This window comes from Hyla sarda, chromosome 7 (assembly GCF_029499605.1).
Source record: "Hyla sarda isolate aHylSar1 chromosome 7, aHylSar1.hap1, whole genome shotgun sequence".
Classification (NCBI taxonomy): Eukaryota; Metazoa; Chordata; class Amphibia; order Anura; family Hylidae; genus Hyla; species Hyla sarda.
In genome coordinates this window covers 132036043-132063471 of record NC_079195.1, presented here as the reverse complement: position 1 = coordinate 132063471, position 27429 = coordinate 132036043, and the positions used below count along the sequence as shown (strand labels likewise).

The 27429-nt window shown below is 41.7% G+C and overlaps 1 protein-coding gene across 6 annotated transcripts in view; it reads right to left on the bottom strand.

The window, feature by feature from the left end:
* Window positions 1-27429, bottom strand: part of CCSER2 (coiled-coil serine rich protein 2) — a 209585-nt gene that overhangs the window by 112898 nt on the left and 69258 nt on the right. For all 6 annotated transcript variants that reach the window (XM_056530764.1, XM_056530763.1, XM_056530765.1 and 3 more), the window contains 2 exons: window positions 20689-22051; window positions 11008-11210 (listed from right to left, as the gene is read on the bottom strand). In XM_056530764.1, coding sequence (XP_056386739.1) covers window positions 11008-11210; window positions 20689-22018 — 1533 coding nt within the window. In that variant the 5' untranslated portion in view covers window positions 22019-22051. The remainder of the gene's footprint in view (window positions 1-11007; window positions 11211-20688; window positions 22052-27429) is intronic.

The window sequence follows — 27429 nt, the reverse complement described above, 5'->3', positions numbered from 1 at the left end:
TTTTTTATTCCCACTTAGAGATAGAAAATTATGTATTACTAAAGCTTTCTACAAAGAAACATTTTTTTTTCACATTGCGAGCCAATGGCAGACATGTCTCTGAATGACTATACTGTGCGAATTACCCCTTTAACATTAAACATCTATTAGAAGCCTTAAAGAAAGACTGAGACCGTTTACCCACACTAAATCCAATTTACTGGGTTATAGTATGGGTGAACACATTAAAACGAGGGGTCACTTACTTTAATTGGCCCTGTAGTTGCAAAGTTCTGGCTGTTTTACCCCATATTGCTATAGCGCTTCTCTTCGCAATGGAGGCGGGGAGCAGGCTCGCTGTGCTTCCCCGTCTCCTCAATATGCATAGCCATGTCCCCTCCTATAAGGAATTTCTTCACTCTCACATCACTAGGACATGACAGACTGCTGGGGCAGAAGCGCTATTCTCTTGAAACAGAGTGTAGGTGCCGCTGACTCGCTACACAACTGTTAAAGTTGACTCGCCAATCAGCAAAGGGGGCCCTGTCACTTGCCAACAGCATATTTCCATAGCTTTGGACTACAAAGTCAGCAATGAGATCAATCCATTGCCTTACTGTATAATGCAAATTAAAGAGTACCTGTCATCAAATAAACTGTTCTAAAATAACTCAGGCTATGTTCCCTAACTACTCCTAACACCCTTCCAGCCGTTAAAAAAATGTTCAGAGCTTTAAAAAGCTGTGTATCTTACCTTTATTCTTGCCCATATAGTGCAATCTCCCAGCAGGAGACCGTGGGTGTCTCCAGCAGGCATTACATCACTTAAGCCTGCTGGGGGGACCACTTTCACCCTCACATCTTTGCAGCACTGTGATGAATAGAAGACTCTTTGCAGTTTTCAGTCTATCCAGCTTTCAGTGAGGCTCTATGCAGCTGTCAATCAAGCTCAGTGCATCTAGAAGATCTTCCTGAGTTTGGACTCCTGCCAGGCCTGGAGGAGACCAAACTCACTGTATGACATGCTACAGGGATCAGAACAGCGCCACCTAGTGGCCAATTTTTCTATTACATTTTAAATATATTTATGTTGATAATTTTAAAAGCAAGTGAATAGGAAAGGGTCTGCAAATTACACAAGGAACACTACATTAAAAGTTACTTGGTGACAGGTACTCTATCCAAAAAGAAGAAAACTGGTTTGCTAATATCCTCCCAAGTCCTTAAGGAGAAAAACACTTTTGCTGTCATGGTCCATGCTGAGCCTCTGCTTTGTGGATACACACTCGTTCTTTGGCAATTGGTGCACAGCTTGACCTGATATGGTAACAAGGTAGACAGCCAAGAGAGTGGTGACCAGTGTTCATTTCTCATTGTGAAGAGCAGTGGCAACAGCATGTTTGACTATCTAGGCTCTCTGTTACATATTGGGGATGAATCTAAAAGCACTGATTGTAGTTTTGCAACAGATAGCAGACAGATGGTAGATGTGTGGTGCCAGCGGGAGAAAGTCTGGAAGATGTGTGGAGAAACTGTGTCCCCGTGAGAGGGGGTAGCGGGGATGGAGGGAGAAGGAGCGAGTATGCTGATAACTTTGTCCTGCGGTAAAAGAAGAAAACAGTGTCCCTGTAGCCTAGGGTGTGCAGGTTCATAGAGACCACCAAATCTACAAGTCTGCTATCGAGGGGATTTGATGGGCAACGGAAGGCCATGGGCACAGCCTCTGACTATGCCAGGTACAGTGGCCTGTGAGGCTCAGCCTCAAAGGCGAAATGAATGTCAGTACAACACTGACAGTTGTACTACATTACTGTAGAGCAGTACTGTATAACAGCAATAAGCAGATCACAGCTTTCGGTCCCGTAACAAAAATATTTTGAGAAAATGTATATATAAATTAATTTTGGTCACCTTGTCTTCAAGTGCCTTTAAATGTGGAATATACATGATCTAAGGGTTGCATGTAGAGGGGAATTCAAACTTATTAGGGAAGGGGTTAATCCTTTTTTTTTTTTTTTTCTCCCACAATTGATGATTACCGATATAAGCCACAGGTCCCAGCTATGATGCATGCTCAGCTGCTGAGTGCACTGCATAGTTTGTTAGCATGCACAGGGCACCTCCGCGATATCTGCAGGCAGGGATTCTGCCGGCAGGTATCGTATTAGGTATCGGGGACATTTGCACGAGTACAAGTACTCGTGCAAAAGTCCAGTATCTGTCCCGATAAAAGTATTGGTATCGGGACATCCCTAGTTGCATGCATTGCAAAAATGGTATAAACATTACAGCTCGTCCCGCAAAAAACTAAGCCCTCATACAACCTCTGTCAGACAAAAAAATAAAAATTATGTCAGAATTCCCAAATCCATATGGCGCTCATTTATTTCTGAGGCTTAAGTGCCAGTCTAGAAGTCTACTATGATGACACAAGATATTAAAAAAATAAAAAATAAAAAAAAAACTGCACAAATTCCGGTAGTAAATATTCAGATGATTGTTGCTGTGCTGCTGAAAAAAAAAATGTATAAATAAAAAAGTTGCAAGAAAGTTAACATTTTTACATTTCAACTCTACTTTGCCTGTATTCTGGTGAACCACCTAAGGGGTTGAAGGCAAACTGTCATTCTTGTCACCTGCACTAACCTGGGAGTGCAGGTGACATTGATGATAACCATACTTACCTATACTCCACGATCCCGTTCATGTGTTATCTACTTTAATCCTGTGGCAGGCTTGGTGCTGCAGGAGCATGCTGACATCACTGCTGCAGCGAGCAGGCTTGGGAAAGCAGCAGCAGTGAGGGCAGCGTGCTTTTGGAGTGCCACCCACGCACCAAGCCTTCCCCTTCCGGTGGATAAAAAAAAAACAAAAAAAAAAAAAAAACAACCACAGATTGGGGGTAGGCAAGTATCGTGATCATCAGCATCACCCGCACTACAAGCCTATATCAACAGGTTAATGCGGGTGACACTGATGACAGTTTCCCTTTAACAAAGTTTCTAAATCCTGTAGTAATTTGTTTGAGTGGTGTAGTCTTTTAAATGAAGTGATATGAAGGGTGTTCTATCATAAAGGCCTCCTAAATCCACTGAACAATGAACTGGTCTCTTGAAAAGAAACAGATTTAGTAAATAAAAAAATTTGCTGCAATACTTTTAAAGGACATCAGCAGCGTTACAAACACTTATCCACTATCCTCAAGATAGGGGATAAGTGTTTGATCGCGGCCGGCGATCTCCTGTACAGGGCCGCGGCTCTCCCGTGCAGGGGGCATGCCAGCTGCAGCATGACGTTGCAGCCGGCACGCCTCCTCCATACATCTCTATGGGAGAGGCGGGGAGGCAGCATTCTTGCCTCCCTGCATCCCCCATAGAACTGTATGGGGACAGGGAGGAGACGGGGCGTCACCGTCGACCTCTAGGTCGACACTACGTCACCATGAGCACTTATGGCGGCGCCCCGTTAGGGAGATCGGGGGGGGGGGGGGTCCCAGCGGTCGGACCCCCCGCGATCAAACACTTATCCCCTATCCTGTGGATAGGGGATAAGTGTAATGCCGCTGCAGTTGTCCTTTAAGCCTCTGACATCCTTAAAAATAGAAGTACATTCACCAAATGATCCCAACAAAGTATGTGAGTGATTTTGATGCACACTACACTTTTAAATCAACTGGCACCAGAAAGTTAAACAGATCTGTAAAATAATTCTATTTAAAAATCTTAGACCGTCCAGTAAGTATCAGCTGCTGTATACTACAGAGGAAGTTCTTCTCTTTTTGAATTACCTGTCTGACCACAGTGCTCTCTGCTGACACCTCTGTCCATGCCGGGAACTGCCCAGAGTAGGAGAAAATCCCCATAGCAAACCAATCCTGCTCGATATGCAGATTTACAAAACTACATTGGAAAAATCAGTGTTTTATGAACTGCTGGAAAGGTTTTTATTGAAAACTAGTGAAAGTGTAATACTAGTGAAAGTGTAAGTAAATACATCGTAGAACAGTACTGTGCAGTAATACAGTTAATTACAAGGAAGCCATGAATAGGTGGCACATGAGGAAGAGTTTTCTTGCTTTAAGAAATCTTGTACAATATTTTCCACAGAAAAGACTCGGCACTGTCTAATTCTTCTTGTATGGAGCCAGTGTCTTGTGAGACTTCACTGCGGGATTAATCTGCATTTTCTATAATACATGGACATCCCTAAAACGGCTTTATGAAGCTGTGCCTCACTCTGAAAGAGCTAGATAAGACAAAAGTTTCCTAAAGACTGGTAATGACTGTTCCTGTAAGAACTTGGTTTCTGCCTCAGTAAGCAGTACTGCGACTCCCCCATGGCACGCAGACACCCAATTAAATAGTATGAGAGTCATGCATTATTGATAGAGCTCGTCCTCTTACAAAGACTGTCAATGTAGTACACAACTAGAAAAACTATGCCAAAGTACAGAACGACAATTCCAGCGAATCACTGTGAAACCCAGCCAGGTATAGAATGATGTCTCTGATGAAAACAAGCTACAGAGTAAAGCAAATATTAATACATGACATTAATGCTGCGTTTGTCAGGGCAGGACTTTAGGATCCCTGGAACTGCTACTGTTAAAGGAATATATATTTATACCATCACTCTCTAAATTCCACAAATTCTAAATCTATCAATTCTCCAACCTCAAAACTTATATTTACAATTAATTATCACTTGCTGTTTAGGTTAAAGTTATTTTTTTTCTTCCCTAAAATCATACAGTATAGGGAAAATTCAACAATGGTGACAATGGTGCTTTCTACAAGTTCCCCACTAGGTGTCGCTAGCAAACTACCGTAATACAAAAGAGAGGAAGGTGCTGCAGAAATAAAAATGCAAAATGGAAAGATTTGGTGCATACAATATAACTGTGTATGTGATAAATTGCTAGTCATTTTTCATGTCAAGGCGCTGTGAAAAATTTTGCCTCATAAAATCTTTTGGTTACTGGGTTGCCATTATGGTAAAATGCCAGAATGATAATAATTTGCAGCATTGTCAAGGTTGGAGGGGTTCACTTGGCGTGCCGAAGCCTGACCTTACCGGAAACCGCAAAGCCTCCAGTGATACAGTGAACCAGATCAAACAGGGAAGACTTTATAAGCAGATACTGAAATAGCTTGCGGCTAATACAATTACTATTGCTGTCAGGATGATTTCATAGGGCTGTGCTATTATCTAGGTCATTTATAAAGTATTTAGTGTCCATCTCAATAATCGACAAATCAGGGTACAAAAGTAAAAATGAAGAACCTTGTGTATACAAATAGACACAAATTACTATACACACATCATTCCATACAAAAAAGATGCCACTGAGCATATCAAGCTGTTTGATCAGTGTCATATGTAATGTTCAGTATCATTCCCAACTGGGTTTAGGGTTAGAAACTGCTAAACTTTATGTATATGATGTATTTCAAAATATATTTAATGTGGAACAATAATTAACCCCTTAACGACACAGGACGTAAATGTACGTCCAGGTGCGGTGGTACTTAACGCATCAGGATGTACATTTACGTCCTATATATGACCTCGAGCACGGGAGCGATGCTTGGGACTGATAGCAGCCAGGGACCCCCTCGGTAATGGCCGACATCAGCGATCCCGCGGATGTCTGCCGTTAATCCCTCAGATGCAGTGATCAATACAGATTTGATCATCCAGAACGGCAGACGGAGGTCCCCTCACCTGCCTCCGCTGCCTTCCATGGGTCTTCTGCTCTGGTCTGAGATCGAGCAGACCAGAGCAGGAGATGACCGATAACACTGATCAGTGCTATGCCCTATGGATAGCACTGAACAGTATTCACAATCAAATTATTGCTATATATAGTCCCCTATGGGGACTATTAAAGTGTAAAAGGGGGAAAAAAAAAGTTAAAAATCCCTTCCCCTAAATAAAAATGTTAATTGTCCCATTTTCCCCATTTCACCCCCAAAAAGTGTAAAAAAAAAAATAATAATACTTTAATGAAACATACTTCGTATTGCTACGTGCATAAATATCCAAACTATTAAAATATCACTTTAATGATACCGCACGGTGAACGGCATAAATGTAAAATATATATATCTCCAAAATTTTTTTTTTTTTATAACATTTTATTCCCAAAATTTTTTTTATAAAAATTTATTAAAAGTTGTATATGTGCAAATATGGTATCAACAAAAAGTACAGATCACAGCGCAAAAAATGAGCCGTCATACCGCCCGTTATATGGAAAGAACTTTTTTTTTTTTTTGCAAAATTGTGTTTTTCTTTTAAATTTCCCCACACAAATAGTATTCTTTTGGTTGCGCTATACATTTTATGGTACAGTGAGTGAATGCATTACAAAGACAAATTGGTCACGTAAAAAACAAGTCCTCATACTAGTCCGTGGATGAAAATATAAAAGAGAGTTATGATTTTTTGAAGGCAATGAGGGAAAAAAACGAAAACGTAAAAATAAAATTGTCCTTAAAAAGGGTTAAAAATTTCCTGCTAATACAGGGGAACGGTAAACAAAATGCTGTTGATGGATCGCATATGGCTGTACACTTTGGAGGAGATTTATCAAAACCTGTGCAGAGGAAAAGTTGTATTGTTGCCCAAAGCAACCAATCAGCTCCCTTGTATTTTTGACAAGGCCTCTGCAAAATGAAATAAGTGATCTGATTGGTTGCTATGGGCAACTTTTCCTTTGCACAGGTTTTGATAAATCTCCCCTTTGTGTATGGTGTTCTGATGGGCTGGTGGTCTCCCTCAACTGTGAGACACCATGTGATCCTCTTATATTTGTGGCAATTCTACCAAAAATTGATTATCATCAATCATCATGATTTTAATTGTGAATATTTGCTTGTCTTGGGTTTGAAGGGAACCGGTCACTAGATTTATGCTGCCCAAACCGCGGGCAGCATACAACTGGTAGTAATCCCAGCATACTATGATTTACTTACTACATGCAAGTGTTTTAGAGAAGTTAGTTTAAAAATGCCGGCAGGACCTGGGTATCAATTCTTTGGGGCTTTTCACCATTCCTGAAAGTTTAGGGAGGGATCCATTACTCAGGGCCAGCAGGGCGGAGAGCAACCAATGACAACTGCCCCGGTGACTACTTACCCTCTCACCCTTTAAAGATCCAGAGAACATCACAATCACAAATGGAAATATATTTGTTTTCTAAAGAAACCATTATTGGCTTGAGAACTTTCCACCAGTTTTCTTCATTTGTTGCCATACCTTCCAGTGGTTACATATACACTCCACTCATAGTTCACACGTACCAGTAGCATGCCACACAATTTACAATGCAATCACATGTAAAGAAAAATAAAAGTCAGAAAAAATATTTAAAAAAACTACACAGTAAAAACACTTCACTGTTTTGCCGCACACTTCACTAGACTCGTGAGTACCCAACCTAAGAGTTTACACAACACAAAAAGCTGCTTAATACAAAGGAAGCAGCAAGAAGCAAATGCCGTCTACCACAATAACATGTGACTGAATAGGATTCACACACTTATTATGCAGTTTTTATTAACCAGCAGTGGATCCCAAAGGAACGTAAACATTAGGTTTCTCTGTATCCATCCTTTTCTTTGATTCAAAATATTGCATTAATAATTAAAGAATAAAATGAATGCACATTAAAGAGGTTTTCTCATCACAAAGTGATAGTACTGTATATCGCTAGGAGAAGTCATCACTTTATCATCGGTGGGGGACTGTAATATGGACCACCCACCAATCCTGAGAATAAAGCACATAGTTCACTGCCCCACGGCACCCCCTGCTGAGCAGGGAATTGTGAGACAGGGGCCTGCTGTGCAAGGACCCAGAGATCAGACCCCCCATTAACGATAAAATGATACCATATGCCATCACTTTATAAGATGGAAGAACCTTTTAGAAGACATGTCTGTCGCAGCCATGCTGACTAATTCCAATTGACAGCTAGCAAATTATAAAAGCTACTACTATGCTATGTGAAGGCAGCAAAGAATAGAGGAGGAGATGATGAGTTTGGGAATATATATTTCTCTTTAAACTGAAATTAATTTCTTCATATCTTTAACAAAACCTGTGTATAGCAAGAAAGGTGAAGTGGTCCATAGCAACCAATCACATTGCTTCTTTTATCTTTCAAAGTTTTTTTTTTCTTAGTGAAAGTAGCAATCTGATTGGTTGCTATGAGCTACTGCATCACTCTTCCTCTACAAAGGTTTTGATAACAGCATGACAGAATATGGAATATTCCCAAGATTTATCTGAACCTTTCCAGAGGAAAAGTGGTGCAGTTGCTTATAGCAACCAATCAAATTGCATCTTTCATTTTTCAGAGGCCTTTAACCCTTGGGAACTCATAATTTTTAAAAGGTGAGGAGGAAAAAACGAAAGTGGAAAAACCCTAACCCTTTCAATTTTGCACTTACAGACCCACATGAAGGCTTATTATGCGCCACCAATTCTACTTTGTAATGACATCAGTCATTTTACCCAAAAATCTACAGTGAAACCAGACCAAAATAAAAAATCATTGCGCAACAAAATTGAAAAACAAAAAACACAATTTTTGGAACTTTTGGGGGCTTCCGTTTCTACATAGTACATTTTTCGGTAAAAATGACACCTTATCTTTATTCTGTAGGTCCATACGATTAAATGATACCCTACTTATATAGGTTGGACTTTGTCGTACTTACGGAAAAAATTAGAACTACATGCACGGAAATTAATATGTTTAAAAATGTCATTTTCTGACCCCTAACTTATTTTAGTTAGTCTGAGGGCTAATTTTTTGCACCGTGATCTGAAGTTTTTATCGGTTTTTGATTGCTTTTTATAAATTTTTTAATGGTATAAAAAGTGACCAAAAAGACGCTATTTTGGACCTTGATTTTTTTTTTTACGTGTACACAATCGATCATGTGGTTTAATTAACAATATATTTTTATAATTTGGACATTTATGCACTTGGTGATACCACATGTTTATATTTATTAAATTATTTTTTTTTATGGGAAAAGGAGGGCGATTCAAACTTTTATTAGGGAAGGGGTTAAATCACCTTTATTAACTTTTTTTTACAGTTTTTTTTTTTGCAATGTTATAGCCCCCATAGGGAACTATAACATGCAGTACATTGATTGCATACACTGATCAGTGCTATGCCATAGCACTGCACTGATCAGTGTTATCGGCGGTCGATTGCTCAAGCCTGGATCTCAGGCTTGGAGCTATCAATCGCCTATAGGACGCGCAGGAGGCAGGTAAGGGACCCCCCCCCCCCCCTTGCGCCCTAGCTGATTGGGACACCACGGTGGTCCTGATCAGCCCGACTGAGCTGCCGGAAATATTTTTTTTTTACGTTTTAGACGCGATCGGTGATGTCCGGTATTATCCCCGAGTCCCAGCTACGGTTAGCCGTCGGGACTGTCCCAATATGACATGGTAAGACCACGCGTTATATCGCGGGAGCAGGCGCAGGGGGCGTACAGGTATGCCCTGTGTCCCCAAGAGGTTAAAAAAATGAAAGAAACGATCTGATTGGTTGTTATGGCCAACTTTTCCACTACAAAGGTTTTGTTAAAGCGTACCTGTCATAACCACAAAAAACAAATAAAAAATTTATATGTTACTCAGTACCTAATCTTGATTGTGTACATATAATTTGCTTGTCTAGCACCTGTACTTTTCCCACAAATACCCTATTTCAGTTGCTCACTTGATATTTCATTATCATTTGGGGATGGGGCTTGTCCCTTACTATACATGACTGAGCTTCCTCCCTCCCTCTGCTTGGTCTCTTCATCAAATAACTGCAGGCTGCTCTGTAACCCCTCCCTCTCTGTTTTCATGCTGCACGTGCCTAGAGCTGTTGCTAAACTACAACTCCCAGCATGACAGAACAGACAAAGGATGCAATGGGATGCTGGGTGCTGTAGTTTTGCAACAGCGTAAGGCAACACTGCTCTAACAAAGAGTTTACAAACACTGTTCCTCCAGCTGTTGCAAAACTACAACTACCAGCATGCCTGGACAACCTTTGGCACAGTGTTCGTAAATTCTGTGTTCGAGCAATGTAACCTTCAGATGTTGCTCAACTACAACTACCACCATGCCTAGATAGCCAAGAGCATGTTGGGAGTTGTAGTTTTACAACAGCAGAAGGCACCCAGTTGGGAAACAATGGTCTATGGGGCCCAGGCTTCCTCCCTCCCTTGCTAATGTGGCTCCAGGTTAGGACAATGCTCAGTGGTGCTGCTCCAACCACAAACTCAAACACCACCCCCCTGGTCCCTGCACTCCACCGACACCTGTCCACTGTCAAGCGCTGCTCCCCCGCACTCCATGGGAGAGGGACGTTCTGATTACTACGCCGATGTTTCTCTATGGTGCAGGCCCCTCTGGGGATGAGTGTACGAATCTGCCAGCAAGCTCTTCCGTGCAGATCACAGTTGCACTTCCTGCACTCGCACATGCAATGTGTGTCCCCGCCTACACAGCACCCAGTGCAGCAGCTTTACAGACGGTATTCAGTATGTTGTAGAATACAGAGTCATCTGTCTGCTTAAAGATAGATGACCCCTAGTGGCGGCTATTTTTATCTTCATTTTTTTAGTAAAATTTTCATTTTTTTTAATAAATGTATATTTAAAAAAAAAGTCATCTTATGAGTATTTCTCCAACATATACAAAGGTTTTGATATTGACCATGTGGGGAGAATCTGAGACCTGAATGGCGTATAAAGCAAGGAAAAACCTGGCAGCTTACATATGACCACTCCCAAGAACAGCCCAGGCAGAACTGTCTGGTGCACTTATACGACATATGGCACCCTGCAGGAGTAAGTCTAAGGGAGTTTCTTTGAAACAATATGCTCTAGAACAGACACCAGAAAAAAAATCTGCATTCATGCTAAACTCTCCAATGATCATATAAACTGTACAACAAAGAAACAGAGCTATGTATGATGGAGAATGTGAAGATGGTCCTGAACATACCAGACTGTTCATTTCTGAGGAATCATAGCTTCCACATGGATGGACGTTTCCAATAGGCTCCATGCCTTCTTCATCCCACATGTACGTTCCGTCAGAGCTGTCAGATGGAGAAAGTTCAAGAGATGAGGGATCTCGATAATCCATATCTGGAGATATCCCATTCTCTCTATAAGGACTGCTGCCTGTTTCCGCTTCCTTTTCCCCTATATAGGTTAAGAAAAATAGAATTACAATGAAATACATCAAATATGAGCACAACAATTAATCCTGGAGGTTAGGAAAGTCCCATACATATTGAAACCCCAAAATCCCCAATGTAAGAGCATGGAGGAAGATTTATCAAGGGTTTAGAGGATTTTTTTTTTTTTTTGCTTACAAAAGTCGCACAGTCACCTAAGCAATTTTTTGTGTTACTTTTGTGGGTAAGCAAAAAATACCAATCAGCCCTAAGCAATTCTCAGTTTTCACTTCGCAATGGTCGGGAAATTATGAAGTGCGAAAGTCACACAACAGCAAAAAAGTCGCAAACCCCCTTCAAAAAGTCGCAAGTGGCTTACAAACTTGCTTTTGACAGCATTTTTAATTCAACTTTGTGCTCCGCTCCGCTCCCCAGCACCAGCTCGCATTTACCACCCGGCCGCAAGCTGTTGGGACTACAGCTCTCAGAATGTCCTCCCTGTAGAGTTGCTGAGAGTTGTAGTCCTGCAGTAGCTAGCGGGTGGGTGGAAGATGCGGGCGGGCGGGCGGGCGGCCGGGGAGCAGAACTTTAAACAAAAAGGTCACATCCTCCACCCGCACAGCACGACTACAACTGCCAGCATGTCCTTACTGTAAGGACATGCTTGGAGTTGTGGTCATGCGGCATGGGTGGGTGACAAGCTTGTCATCTGCTCCCACCGCCCGACTACAACTCCCAGCATACCCTTACAGTAAGGGAATCTTGGGAGTTGTAGTCATGCAGTGGGGGCAAGTGACAAAAACATCTCCCGGCCACCCGTGTCACACGACTAGAACTCCCAGCATGACCTTACTGTAAGGCAGTAGATGTGCGAGTGGATGACAAGCTTCCCTGGCTTGCTTGTCACCCGCCTGCACTTCTCCCACCAGCCCGCCTTCACATGACTACAACTCCCAGCATGCCCTTACACTGAAGACATACTGGGAGTTGTAGTTGTGCGGCGGAAGACAGGAGATGTTCGGGCAGGCGACAATAAATGTACTAACCTATTTTCCGTGTTTTCTTTTACTTCCGTTTTAGATCAGTGTATCCAGTAGACTACTTCGGATTCGGTGGACTCAGTCGATGACCAGCCTTTTTTTTTTGTTTAACCCCTTAAGGACCAATGCAAATAAACCTGTACGCCCCTGAAAGACCAGGCCTGTTTTTTCAAATCGGGGATGTCTGTCTTTATTAGAGAATAACTCGGGTAAGGTTTTGCCAATCACGGTAATTCTGACATTGTTTTTTTGTCACAAGTTGTCCTTCATGTACATAGTAAAAGTAAGCCGATATCATTTGTAGTTTTTTTTTTTTACAATGCAAAAAATCATGAAATTTTTCCAAAAAAAATTCAGATTTTTTGCTATTTTAACACGAATAGGTTGTATTTATACATACTGACCAATTAGTTTATGAAACTTATACTTTCAGATGTCTACTTTATTTTGACGTCATTTTTTGGTTTTTAATTAACATTTTAAATTAGTTAGAAGCCTAACAATTTAACTTGAAATTTTGAAAATTTGAAAAGTACATCTTTTTTTATGTGCTATGCAAGGTTTGCAGAAATTAAAAGGTAGAACATAGGAACCACCCCCCCCCCCCCCCCCCAAATGACCCCATTTTAAAAACTAGACCCCTCAAGGTATTCGCTAGTCAGTGTTAAAAATTCAAAATTTGCAATTTTTCACAAATGCATCATTTGGGGGGCATATTTTTTGTACATCACTTCTGATATTGAAAAAAATGCACCCTATATTTTATTTAGCTGCTTGTCCCATGTTCGGAAATACCCCCGCTTTGGCCATATATGGTTCCTTGGCCGCGTGGTAGGACTCAGAAGGAGAGGAGCCCCATTTGGCTTTCAGGGCAGAACAGTACCCCCACCCCCACAAGTGACCCCATTTATATACCACACCCCTACAAGTTATTGGATGGACCAGGGACCACTCTGATTGGTCCTTAGTCGGCTGGCAGTATAACGCAGTCCATCACTGCTGCGGCTGGGTAGCTCAGTGTGTCCGCTCATAACTGCTGGCGGGAAATCCGCCGCTATGAGTGGACACACAAAGCTACCCAGCCGCAGCAGCGAGCTCATTACCGTGACTGCTGCATAATGTGTAGGATCACATGGTGGACTTCCGCAGCATATTACATGCTGCGGATGTCCGCCAATGCGATCCTACACATTATGCATTTTTTTTTATTAGATTAATTTAATAAATGTATTTTTAATATTATTTTATTTTTATTTTTTACACTTTTATTACATTTTTATTTATTTTTACACTTTTATTTTATTTATTTATTTATTTATTTATTTTTACACTTTTTAATGCTCTGGAATACTTAGTATTCCAAAGCATTGCAGTTATATGCTGCCTGCCAGTTTTCACTAGCAGGCAGCATATTAGGATGTGCCTCTGGCACGTCCTTTCAGGCAATACCCAGGGCAGACCTGGGGGTCTTTGTAGGACCCCCGGCTGCCAAGGTATGCAGCAGCACCCCGCAATGCTCCGGGGTGCTGCAGGAGAGACAGAGGGAGCCCCCTCCCTCTGTCAGAACTCCTTACAGCGCGCGGTCACTTCTGACCGCGGCTGTAAGGGTTAAACTGTCAGGAGTGAAGTGAACTTCACTCCCGGCAGTGCGGCAGGCCCCGGCCAGCCGCGTATTACACACAGCACCCCGCGATCGCGATGCGGGGTGCTGCAGAGGAGACAGAGGGAGCCCCCTCCCTCTGTCATAACACTTACAGCCCGCGGTCATTTCCGACCGCGGCTGTAAAGGTTAAAACTGCCGGGACCGAAGTTTACTTCGGTCCTGGCAGTGCAGCAGGGTCCCGGCTGTGTGATGCAGCCGAGTCCCTGCCGCGATCTCGTGGGTGCACTGGGCAGCACCCACGAGAATAATGGACGAGTATAGACGTCCAGATGCGGGAACGGCCGCCAACTTGGACGTCTATACTCGTCCACGGTCGTTATCGGGTTAATGTTAATAAAATGGTTAATGAGGGATTGTTGAGGAGTGTGTTTTGGAATAAAAGTTTTTTTTTTTTAAATGTTGTGTTTTTATTTTTATTTACTTGACAGACTCTGTAGTGGAAGCCGTCTATTAGACTGAGTCCACTACTAAACCGGGGCTTAGCGTTAGCCCCAAAACCAGCTCCAAAAGTTCTAAACCCCAATTATTACCCCGGTACCAACCTCTACAGGGGTACAGGGAAGAGCCGGTACCAACAGGCCCGGAGCGTCAAAAATGTTGCTCCTGTGCCTAGGCGGTAACAGACCCAGGAGTGCAATTTTTGAAACTCCAGGCCTGTTGGTACCGGCTCTTCCTGGTACCCCTGTCGAGGTGGGGTATCGGGGTAATAATTGGGGGTTATCGCTAGCTGTTTTTGGGTGCTTCGTCCGCCAAATTTGAAGTAGTCCTCTGCATACATGGATCTGAAATGAGAAATAAAAAAAATAAAAAAAAAGGGGGGGGGGAAATAATACATTTAGGGGGGAAAAAGTAGTAACAAAGAGAGAGAGAGAGACAGACAGAGAGAGAGACAGAGAGAGAGACAGAGAGAGAGACAGAGAGAGAGACAGAGAGAGAGAGAGAGACAGAGAGAGAGACAGAGAGAGAGACAGAGAGAGAGAGACAGAGAGAGACAGAGAGAGAGAGACAGAGAGAGAGAGACTTCAACTGTTTGGAGTATGCAGTTCAACCTCAGCACTCTATATAAGTGTCTCCTGCGGGGTGCATATACTAAAGATGAAGTATCAAGGAATGTAACACAAAAGAGGTGTGTATGCACTCACCGCTCAATGTAGGTCACTGCGTTCGGGATCCGGGTCACGGGAAGCTGGATGTCAGCATGGACGCATATGGGTAGCGCTCAGAGGCCGGAAGAAGAACGCACCTACATGCAAAACTGCCGGTGTTGCCTGAGTGCTACCCAGATGCGTCCACGCTGAGATCCAGCTTCCCGTGACCGGGACCCCGAACACATAGACCTATATTGAGCGGTGATTGCATACACACACACACACCGTATATTCCGGCGTATAAGACGACTTTTTAACCCCGACTTTTTTCGGAAAAGTCGGGGGTCTTCTTATACGCCGGGTATTGGGGTCCAGGATAGGAAAACTTATGACAATCTGCCCGGGCCGGCTCCCGTGTGCGGGGGTCGGCCAGAGCAAATAAAAACTAATTACTAATACTAAAAAACAGGCTGTCTCCAGCTGTTGTGCAACTACAACTCCCAGCATGCCCGGACAGCCTTTGCCGGTCCGGGCATGCTGGTAGTTGTAGTTACACAACAGCTGGAGGCACCCTGGTTTTTTGTATCACGGGAGCAGATAATCATAGCTTTTCCTATGCCGGACATCCCTTTGTCCCGAAAGATCTATTCGGGACATAGGGATGTCTGCCAGTCACTCACCATTCCCCGACCGGCGCGCGCCTTCTGCGGTCCACCTCCGCTTCTCTTCCTCTATGGTTGTACGCACGGGACGTCAGTGACGTCCTCCTGCGACCATAGAGACGCAGGAGGACCGCAGAACCATCGCAGGAGGACGCACGCTGGCCGGGGCCTGGTGAGTGACCGGCGGCGCGTCATCTTCTTCAGTGATCCGGGACTGCTGCTATGGTCCATAGCAGTAGATGGTGACCCCGGGCCGGAGGAGCGGTAATCAGAACACTGTGGGGGCAGTACAGACATACAGCCTCCAGCCATACATTGTATATGGCTGGAGGCTCTATGTCTGTGAGGGGGGGGGGGGGGGGGGGGACTGTCTACTAATGTGGGCGAGCTGCCTACTATTGTGGGGGAACTACAACCTAATGTGGGGGAACTGCCTACTAATGTGAGGGAGTTGGAAACCTAATGTGGGGGAACTGCGAACCTAATGTGGGGGAACTGCGAACCTAATGTGGGGGAACTGCGAACCTAATGTGGGGGGGAACTATACTGCCTACCTGATGTGGGGGGGGGAACTACAAGGCACTGTACATCGCAATAGAAGGGGTAGTCTTATACAGCGAGTATATCCCAAACTCTATATTTTAACTGTAAAAGTTGGGGGTCGTTTTATACTGTGTATGTATATATATATATATATATATATATATATATATATATATATATATATATAGCACTTTTTTTCACAGCTGTCACAGCTGCGACTTAAGGTGGGGTTACAAATTACAAAGAGGTGTTCTGAAGTCATTTATTGTTTTTTGCTTATGTGTGCTAAAAAAAAATTAAAAAAAATTAAAAATAAAATAGGTATTCAAAAGTGATTTATAGTTTTTTGCTTATGTGAGCCAAATGTATCAACCCCCTGTGATAGTATGATAAATAGGTCATACATAAGCAAAAACTAAAATAAAATGACTACAGAACTCTCTTAAAGCAATAATGATAAATGTCCCCCATGGTGTCCATCTATTTTTGGTGGTATTTGTTTTACTATGGACCATGCAGAACACAGCGGTTTCTGCTATGATCTGAAGCCATAACATATGTGTCATTAGCCTTCTTAGGACAGTTGTAGGGATTATTTATGTCTCCAGAAAACTACAGTGATTCCAGAAACAAACACAACCAGAAAGCAGTAAAACAGGACTCGTGTTTCCATGGGTCCAGCATCCATGTTTTGTCAGCTTTTCACTAATAAACATGCTCAGGGTGTCAAACATTTAGTTCTGCCATGAATTTGATCTTTGTGATGTGCACGCCTGACCGTTTAGGCAAGGTCCATATTACAATTTGTGCTTCTGACAGGAAAGCTTCAAATAAGGTAGACCTCCAGGAAAGGTTTGATATCCTGACAGCGGTGTCTGCAGCTCTTAGCTGCGAATAAGGCTCTTATTCGAGGTTGCAGGAAAACCACCCGGGAGTCGTCAGCATGTCACAATCAGGTAAAGTTTTGACTTGAGATATCGTTTTATTGTGTGCTGACTTGACCGATACTGCAGGATTGTACTATTGGTAGCATTGTGATTTCTGTATACATCCCAGTGGTATTCTGCTTAGCTTTTGTTGGGGGAATTTTAAGGGTGGGTTATTTTATGGGTGTTTTTCTACCTGTTTGTATACAATAATAAAGATGAAATTTTGAATATTCTTGGGCTAATGTTTGTAGGTTTTGTTTATTATTATTAGCCTATTGGGCTTGTATGTAATATACATATTAAACTAGTCATATATTCAGGTTTTTGGTTTGTTGAGCTCCTTGGCATTCTATTAGGTAAAAGACACAAACGTCAAATACCAAAAGGGAGTAGACTACCTGGTATAAACTGTGGGCCTGGGAAATGATGTAACAACTTGTACAGGAATAAACATTTCAGAAACAGCACCCCACCTGTCTGTAGATATGTTTGTGACTATAGTCCATCTTCACTTGAAGGTGTATTCCAGCATATAACATTTTTATATTTGCAGAGAAAGTTGTAAAAATAAACATTGGTTACTTGCCTACCCCAGTCTCCCGCATCACTGCTCATCTCTTCATTCTGATTCCAAGACAAGGAGTCGTAACAGGACCTGCCTGTTTAGCCAATCACAGTCAAAGATTCAAATGAGCGGGCAGGTCCTCCTTTGACTCCTTGTCCTGGAAGCAAGGAGACAAGCAGCAGGGAAACCAGAAGTCCATGGAATGGGAGTGGAGGGTGGACCAAGGAAGGGAAGTATCCCTTGTTTTTATTTTTACAACAGGTTCAGCAAAATATACGAAAATAATATTTACTGTGACTCAACTGTTAATTTGTTTGCTAATTAAAAATAATGTTCTTTATTTAAAATGTATAAACTTCAGCTCAGAGAAAGTAAATCTGTCACACAGACTTTCTGCTTTTCCAGCAACAGGGAGGGAGATTTCAAACCAAGTTACACTGTGAACAATGGGAAGAGCATTTATGGAGGACTTGTCATGCAGGCTGTAGATGGAGAGAAGAGCAGATAGAAGGCAGTTTGCAGGGGAGAATTATATAGACCAGGGCTTCTCAAACTTTTACAACTGGGGTCTTTTCTACAGCTTATAGTAACTCGTCAAAACTTCCTCCTCAGCTGTACCTCACCAACAACTATGCTTCAAAATTTGAGAAACATTGATAAATACAGTGTACAATTGGAGAGAAAAAGCAAACTGTAGATGCTGTAGAAGAGAAGCTAAGCCAAATGGGTTATTTTATGAAAAATATTGTGTGCATTTTAACAGTATGTATAGAAATATAACCGAAACTGAATCTTACATTGAGGTCAGGGGTAGAGCCCCCTGCTGTTTTATGTGTCCACCTCCTACAGTGTACAGGCATGTTCCATCACTGGCCTTCTCACAAGGCACATGGATATTTAGATTGCACCTCATACATTAGTTTATACCTAATATACTTCCATCAGCCTGTGTACATGTAAAAAGAAAACTAGTACTTAACAGAAATAAATCTCTTAGGGAGAATGGAATAAGTGGCACTACTTTTCTCTCTAGCTACAAACACAGACTTGTAAAAAGGGTATGAAGCATATGAAGCACAAATAATACACAAGAAGGATAACATGGTGAGAACAGGGGAGAAGTATATGCAAAGAAGCTTCATTCCTTAGTTCTATATATTAGTGAGATCTCTGGGCTGTGTGTGAGGGACTACATTCTACACAGGTGAGTGGAGGGAGACGGGTGAAGTGAGCTGTAGTAACTAGGGGGTTACCAAGAGCAATACACCTGCTCCCTGGTCACATGATCTAACAACACTGGTCACATGACACTGTTTCCCACTCACAGAATGTAAAGAGACCATAGTCGCCAACAGGTGAGAAATTTGGTTTAAAAAATAAAAATAAAATAAAAAAATAGTGAAAAGGACACTGGGGAGCAAATTTGATTTTAATATATATATATATATATATATATATATATATAATGTTTTTAAAAGCCGTCTATAGCCTTTAGGTTACTGTAATTTTTTATTTTTGCAGGATTGTCATAGATTAGACTATTACATGAAGGAAAGTTTCCAAAAACTTTCCTTCATGTAATAGTCTAATCTATGACAATCCTGCAAAAATAAAAAACAGCTCTAAAGTCTTGGCCACAAGGTGTCTCCTTTTCTGAAATCTGCAGTTCACTGAATTTTAGGGGAAATCAGTCTCAGACAGTAAGGAAGTGGGAGTGGGGCATAGCATGTGCAATAGGGAAGGAGGGGGGGGGGGGGGGGGGGAAGAGAGCAACTCTGCGCTGTGCACATGCAAGCCGAGTCTCTCTCAGTCCTCACTGGATCTACACTGTCCCTGAAAGGTCAACCAAGGCTTTCCTCTCCACACTGCAGTTCAGTGCTTGGTGTAACCTCTTACTTGTTTATTTGATTTCTGCTAAAACTGCACCAATTCCAATAATAGGATCGCACACAGTACTTCTGGGTGTTAGTTTCCCTGTCCTATCTCCCTTTTATATAAATCTAACAGTGGCCCCTTGAGAAAAGAGTACCAAAATGGCGTAGGGGAAGTGGAGGACACGTTGCACACATGGGTAAGCACTACAGCACCTTATAATATGCAATAAGGAAACTGATAGATAGCCTATCAGGAGATGTATTGTTTTTGCAAGGATGACATTAGTAGCAAACTGGAAGGGGGTTGGTGAACCCATTGCAGGTAAATATTAAAATAGTACAATCCCCACCAAATATCGGTAAACATCAGACTGCATGTATCTACTGTAGTGTACATATAAGAGTGCAATTTTTGCTGCATTATACAATACAGTTCCTCCACTGCGCTCAGACTCTTCCTGAGAGTCCTTCTTGTCCAGGTAATTGCTGCTGTTTTTAATGCATTGTAGTTTGTCAATTAAGTATTTTATTTCAAGAAAGTTTTTTTGGGAATGCATTTCCTCTTGTGTAAACCCTATAAACTCTATTTATCAGTAACTCCTTCTCACTCCACATTCCATCTATAGTAATGTACTGTAAATTACCCCCAGTAAAGTGCCAGTCTGCACAGCCCAGAGCATTTTCACTAGCAATATATCATGACATAGTATACAGTAAGTGCTTTGCGAGACATCACGACCCCGCCCCCTTGTGACATCACACCCCGCCCCCTCAATGTCCCATAGGCTTGTATTGAGGGGCGTGGCACGATGTCACAAGGGGGCAGAGTCGTGACATCACGATACTCCGGCCCTGTGGTCGTGAGGCTTCAGACACTGAGCGATCATCGCTTCGTGCAGCTGAGACAGGTGGGTGCTGCATGAGAAATTGGGGGGGGGGGGGGGGGCAGCGGCGGGACCCCTGCAATCAGACATCTTATCCCCTATCCTTTGGGTATCCCTAAAAAAATAAAATAAAAATAGCCAAATGTTCCTAGTTCTGTGCAATCCTGTTACATAAAGCTTAATCTAAGTAACATATAGTATACATTGAATATTTACAATGAAAACCGACATTTTATGAAATGAAGTGGAAGTTACCTGAAATATTCACACCTATCCATTCATCTGAATGGTCCGTATCAGTTTGCTTCTTGTCCTGTAGTTCAGGCAATAACTGTTCTGATGGTTTTTCTGACACTTTGTTATCAGGTTCTACCTCAGTAATAGTCTTATTGCCATCTTCCAAATCTATGAAGTCATCACTGAAATCTTCACTAAAGTCATTCTTGTCAGAGGATGACAAGGAAGAGATGGAGAGCTCATCAACATCTTCACTGTAATAACTATCTTTGCAATTTTGTTTATCCTGGTTCTCACTAGAGGAACAATTGTCAACATCCAAATCCTCTTCCATGTCCTTGTTTGGTCTCTCCGTTGCTTGGCAGGTTCCATTTGACAATGGTTCTAACTTGTCCATTAAGAGAGCGGCAGCAGAACTTTTACTGTCATTACAGAATTGATCACTGGTCAATTGTATTCTGTTTGTTTTCTGTAGAGATGGACGGCTCAATCTGTAGCCCAACGGAACAGATACAGCAGGACCACTTGAGAAACCAGGTTTTTTTAGGCCTAGAGAAGATCCTGAAGAATAGGTTCTTGGAAAACTAGACTTCATTTGTGGGTCATTACCATTGGATAACCCATATTGCTTTACAGTCCTTGTTAGATTATTCTGTCTCACAGCTGTTTGCATGGGTATGTGTTGTGACTGGTAAGGCCTTGTTGGATCTACTTCTCTATTAAATGACTGAGATCTTGTCAACGGTGTGTTTGGAAGCAAGGAATTCTGAACAGAATGGGAAAAACTCTGTGACCTTCTAACAGTGGAGAAAGGTTTATTCTCCGGCAATGCTCTAGGAAAGTTTCTACTTGTAGCAGAATTAGCTCTTGGTCGATGTAAACCTGTTGGGGGTTTGTTTGTGTAAAATCCATTAACCTGAGTTTTACAGCCATTGAGCCCAGAGTAGGTAGACCGTCCAAATTGTGTACTTTTCGAAAATTTATTTGAATGAGACAGTAAGTTTTCATTTAGGTCCTCTTTTTGTGACAACAACATGTTGTGCTTATCAGGTTTTTGGGTTTCCTTTTCCACTGTTACGTGGTATGAGGAAAACTTTTTTTCTGGGACAGCATTAGGAAGGTCTCTAGAAATTTGGCCATTTGGTTGACATTTTAGCTTCCTCCAGTTCATTGAAAATCCTGATGTCCTTTCATGGTCACTGTGCTTCTCCCCAACTAGGTTTGATTTATTTAAAGTAGAATGTGTACCATGGGGTGTCCGCTGAATGAAGCTTCCTGAGGACTTTGGTCCACCAAATTTAGGTAATTTTGAACCTAAAGAGGCTCGAATGTGTAATTTTTCTTCCATGGGAGGGTAGGTACCTTAAGATTTTTAACGGATCTAAAAAAGGAAATAAAAATAGGTTTTAGCACCATGAAGTCATTTACCACACTACATGTTGACTTTGTAGAAGAGGAGAATTAGGTAATGCAATGGGTACAGGGTCAATGAAATGAAAGTCATGATAACATTACTACATCATTTGGCAGGTCATGCACATAATATATCAAAACAGCATATAGATCAAAGAAACCTATATTAACATTAACATTATATATATATACATACATATATATATATATATATATATATATATATATATACACACACACACACACACACACACACACACACACACACAGTGCAGACATTAACCAGCAGTTGCAATAAAAGAAAAGTGCAAGTGTATTGTACAAAACATTAGTCCAACCAAAAAGTTTGGGTATACGTTATAAATTCTACTGCATAAAACCTGCCAAACGGACACATGAACTTGGCACAGTTAGCTATGTTCACATGTCAAAATTCTGCAAGGAGATTCCGCAGAAGCAGAGTTCAATTGATTTCAATAGGATTGAACTAATGTACTGTGCACGTGTCGGAATTTCCACTCCAGATGTTTCTGGCGCGGAAATTCAGATTCTGGTGTCTGCAGCAAGAATGGATGTCTGAACATAGCCTTATAGGAGTAAATGCAATGAAGATTAAATAAATGCAAGAAGTGGCAAATAATGAAAAGTAGATGACTGCTATGTTACCTGCACCCTGTAACATCAGGAATGCACCCCATGTGAAATGTAGATAAAGAACTAAGCTGCCAAGCTAAAGCTAAGAGAATAGGAAATCACCCAGTAGATAAGTGAGTGTACACATATGCATGCCTTTACATAAAGTATATATGGAACCAGCTAATCTACAATCTCTAGTCCTATAGGGTTATAGTTAAGAAGCCTAAAGGAGCATGCAGAGCTTCAGACAATCATCAATAACGCCATGCCACAGAGGCAAAATCCAGCACATTCCTGTCGAGAAGTTCACCAGTTGAAGAGAAAAATTAAAATCAGTAGTCATCCCAATGACCCCTGCTGCCGCCATTCAGAGTAATCAATGACACAAGAAAATGTCTGCTCAACCAATCTGAGGTTGAGGTGGGGCACTCCTGTAACCTGTGATTGGTTGAGCATTCATTTACAAAAAAAAAAAAAAATCCAGGCCATTGTCATTAATCCCTCCCCCCTATTTAAATTGTTACTGTTCTTTCAGACAACTAGCCTATGTGAGGATCTTTTCTACCACTATATGCAAGAGAAAGCATAGAAATCCTGGGCGGTTTACCTACAATCAGTGAGCCTGTCTGTGTCCTCCATAGGATCTACATCGTGCCTAAGAGGTAAATAAAAGAGGACCTTGTCATTTCTAAAATCCCTATGGAAAGGTATGTATGTTATGTAGTGTTTTATTCCTATCTGACAAATTCCTGAATCCATCCAATGGGCGTGTATAGTCATCACGTATGGGTGGACTTATCGGGACAGGGGCTTCAGTAACTTCCCTGCAGTACGGGCTCCCCTCATTTTCTTGTGATGTAGAACTCCCTCACTTTAGAGGAACCCTTGGACATGTTAAACGTCTTCATCAAACGGTGTCTGAACGTTCCGCCTCAGTCAGCGATTTGCTGAATGGGCTATCATTGCCGAGAAGAATGAGGCCCAAGCAAAATAAATATATATATATCCCTTTAACATTCACATTACAGATCATTAACCAGAGGTACCATGAGATAAAAAAATAACCAGATAAATGGGCACTATACCCAAACTCATGCAAAACACCTGATGTACTAGAACTGGATTTGCCATCTGCTTCTTTTGTATACAGTGAATATAGGCAATGTGGCCCTACTGTATGTGAAACCACACATCACTTTGTACCAAATGACCAACTCGCTATTGCTACATCTCTTTTTGAAAATTACCACAATAATACAGTCTACATCTAAACTACATACATGTCTGGAGATTTTTTTTAGATGCACTGTAACTTTTCAGATTTTTTATTTATACTTAAATGTGTTTACATGGAATTTAGAAACCACAGGTTATGGAACATGTATTCCAGAGTGACTGGGATAGGATGGCAGGAGTGTACATGCTAAATAAAAAAAGATATGGTGAAAAGGGCTGCAGTCAACACATTGTAACACAACATCAGCTCATGTGTCAGCTACACTGACCTTGAAGACAATAAATCCATATCACATACAAGGGAAAAGTCCATTACCGAGTGATGCATGACGCCCTTGTAGTCACACAACACAGGGAAGGTGGGGGAATCCTACTCGAGGGTGTCCCAACTACATGACTCACAAATGCTGAACTAGTAGACGAGTGCACTTCATACAGAGTCTTCTGTAAAGTGGAAATACAGAAAGAGTCCCCTAAACCGATCTGCACAGTCCTGCTGCACCCTATTAGCTGCGGTCTTCTATCCACACCGGAAAATGCATTCTTGTCCAAACTATTTTAATTCTATAGTGGAACAACCCCTAGTCAGTGGAGCCCGAAAAGTAAAACAGGTGAAATACAAATGATGCAATGTACATCACATAGGTGGGTAGCCATTTAACCCCTTCATAGCCCAAATTTTGGTTTCTGGCTCCTCACATTATAAGACATTACCTTTTTTTTACATTTTCATTGACAAAATTGTATAAGGGCTCGTTCACAGAGGCGGATTTGTGAGATAGCAGCGAGTTTCCTGCAGCAAGTTTGAATAGGGAAAGGGGACTTCTGCAGCGGAGATCCCACCACAATTCAAACTCGCAGTGGGAAACACTCTGATAGCTTGCAATAAAATCAGCCCATGTGAATAAGCTCTTAGGGGGAGATTTATTAAAACCTGTGCCGAGGAAAAGTTGTCCAGTTGCCCATAGCAACCAATCAGCTTGCTTCTTTCATTTTCATGAAGGCCTGTGAAAAATGAAAGAAGCGATCTGATTGGTTGCTATGGGCAACTGGACAACTTTTCCTCTGCACAGGTTTTGCTAAATCTCCCCATTAGTGTTTATTTTTTTTGTGGGACAATTTTAACTTTTCATTGGTGCACCTTATTTTATCATATAATGTACAATGAATCCCCACAAAAATGGTATGTAGGGCAAAATTGAAAGAAAAAAAAATACGGAATTGAGCAATTTTGTGGGGGTAATATTTTTTCGAAGTTCACAATATTGTAACACTGACATGATAACTTTATTCTATGGGTTAGTACAATTCCAATGATATCAAAATTGGCTAATTTAGGTTTCAACCAAAAATTGTATAGAAAACTTTGCTGTAGTTTTTTTTAATGGTACCACATTTGTGTAGTTCTGGCTTTTTGATCACTTTTTTGGGGGATATGATATGACCAAAAATCTGAAATGTTGGCGTTTGGAATATTTTTGTATACGTCGTTGACAATGTAGAATCAGGAATGTAATAATTTAATAGCTCAGACAATTTAGCATGAAGTGATACCAAATACGCATATTTTAAATGTTTTACAGTGCTATATATGACAAATGGAAAAAGGGGGGTGATTTATTAGGAGGGGGGGATTTTTTTTTTTTTTTTTTTTTTTTAAATAGACCCAGGGGTCTATTATAAGCCATCAATAGACGAGATAGGACGTAAATGGTGCCCTGGTAGTTAACGCACCAGGACGTACATTTACATCCTATACACGATGCAAGCACCGCCAAAGTGCTTGCATCATGCGCGGCAAGTCCTGGCTGTTATCAGCAGCCAGTGACCCGCCGGTAATGGCAGACATCAGCAATCGCGCTGATGTCCACCATTAACCCCTCAGATGCCATGATCAATACAGATCACAGCATCTGCAGCAATGCGGCTGTTCTATTGGATGATTGGATCGCCCGCGGCCGTCTCCTGGAGTCTTTTTCTCTGGTCTGATCAGAGTTATGCATAGCACCAAACAGTATTAGCAATCAAATGATTGTCCCTATGGGCATAAAAACATGACATAAAAAATAAAATAAATAAATAAATGTAACCCCTTGACGACGAAGGACGTATATTTACGTCCTCCGCCGGCTCCAACGATACAAGTGATAATAGAAGAAAATTTTCCCCAAAATTTGTAACCCTATTTCTTTTAAGTATGGAAATACCCCATGTGTGGACGTCAAGTGCTCTGCTGGCGCATTACAATGCTCAGAAGAGAAGGAGTGCCATTGAGCTTATGGATAGAGAATTTGGTTGGAATAGAAGTCAGGGGCCTTGTGCATTTACACAGCCCCCCGTGGTGCCACAACAGTGGACACCCCCACATGTGACCACATTTTGGAAACTACACCCCACACAGTGAGCATTTACACCCCACTGTTTGACAGATCCTTGGAACAGTGGGCTGTGCAAATTAAAATTAACATTTTTCATTTTCACGGACCACTGTTCCAAAAATCTGTCAGACACCTGTGGGGCGTAAATGCTCACTGCACCCTTTATTACATTCCGTGAGGGGTGTAGCTTCCAAAATGGGGTCACATGTGGTCCATTGTTCTGGAACCATGAAGGCTTTGTAAACACACGTGGCCTTGAATTCAGGACAAAATTTCTCTCCAAAATCCCAATGGCGCTCCTTCTCTTCTGAGCATTGTAGTTCGCCCGCAGAGCACTTTACATCCACATATGGGGTATGTTCTTACTCAGAAGAAATGGGGTTACAAATTTTGGGGGGCTTTTCTCCTATTTTCCCTTTTGAAAATGAAAAATGTAGGGTAACACCAGCATTTTTGTGAAAACATTTTTTTTCTTCATTTTCCCATCAAACTTTAACGTAAATTTGTCAAACACCTGTGGGGTGTTAAGGCTCACTATACCCCTTGTCACGTTCTGAGAGGAGTGTAGTTTCCAAAATGGGGTCACATGTGGGTATTTATTTTTTTGCGTTTATGTCAGAACCACTGTAAAATCAGCTACCCCGGTGCATATCATCAATTTAGGCCTCAAATGTACATAGTGCGCTCTCACTCCTGAGCCATGTTGTGCATCCGCAGAGAATTTTACACACACATATGGGGTATTTCCGTACTCAGGAGAAATTTGTGTTACAAATTTTGGTGGTCTTTTTTTCTTTTTACCTCTTGTGAAAATAAAAAGTATGGGGCAACACCATGTTAGTGTAAACATTTTTTTTTTTTACACTAACCGGCTGATGTAGACCCCAACTTTTCCTTTTCATAAGGGGTAAAAGGAGAAAAAGAACCCCAAAATTTGTAACGCAATTGCTCCAGAGTACGGAAATACCCCATATGTGGCCCTAAACTGTTTCCTTGAAATACGACAAGGCTCCAAATTGATTAAGCGCCATGTGCATTTCAGGACTAAAAAAGGGATTGTTAGGGGTGGACATAGGGGTATTCTACGCCAGTGATT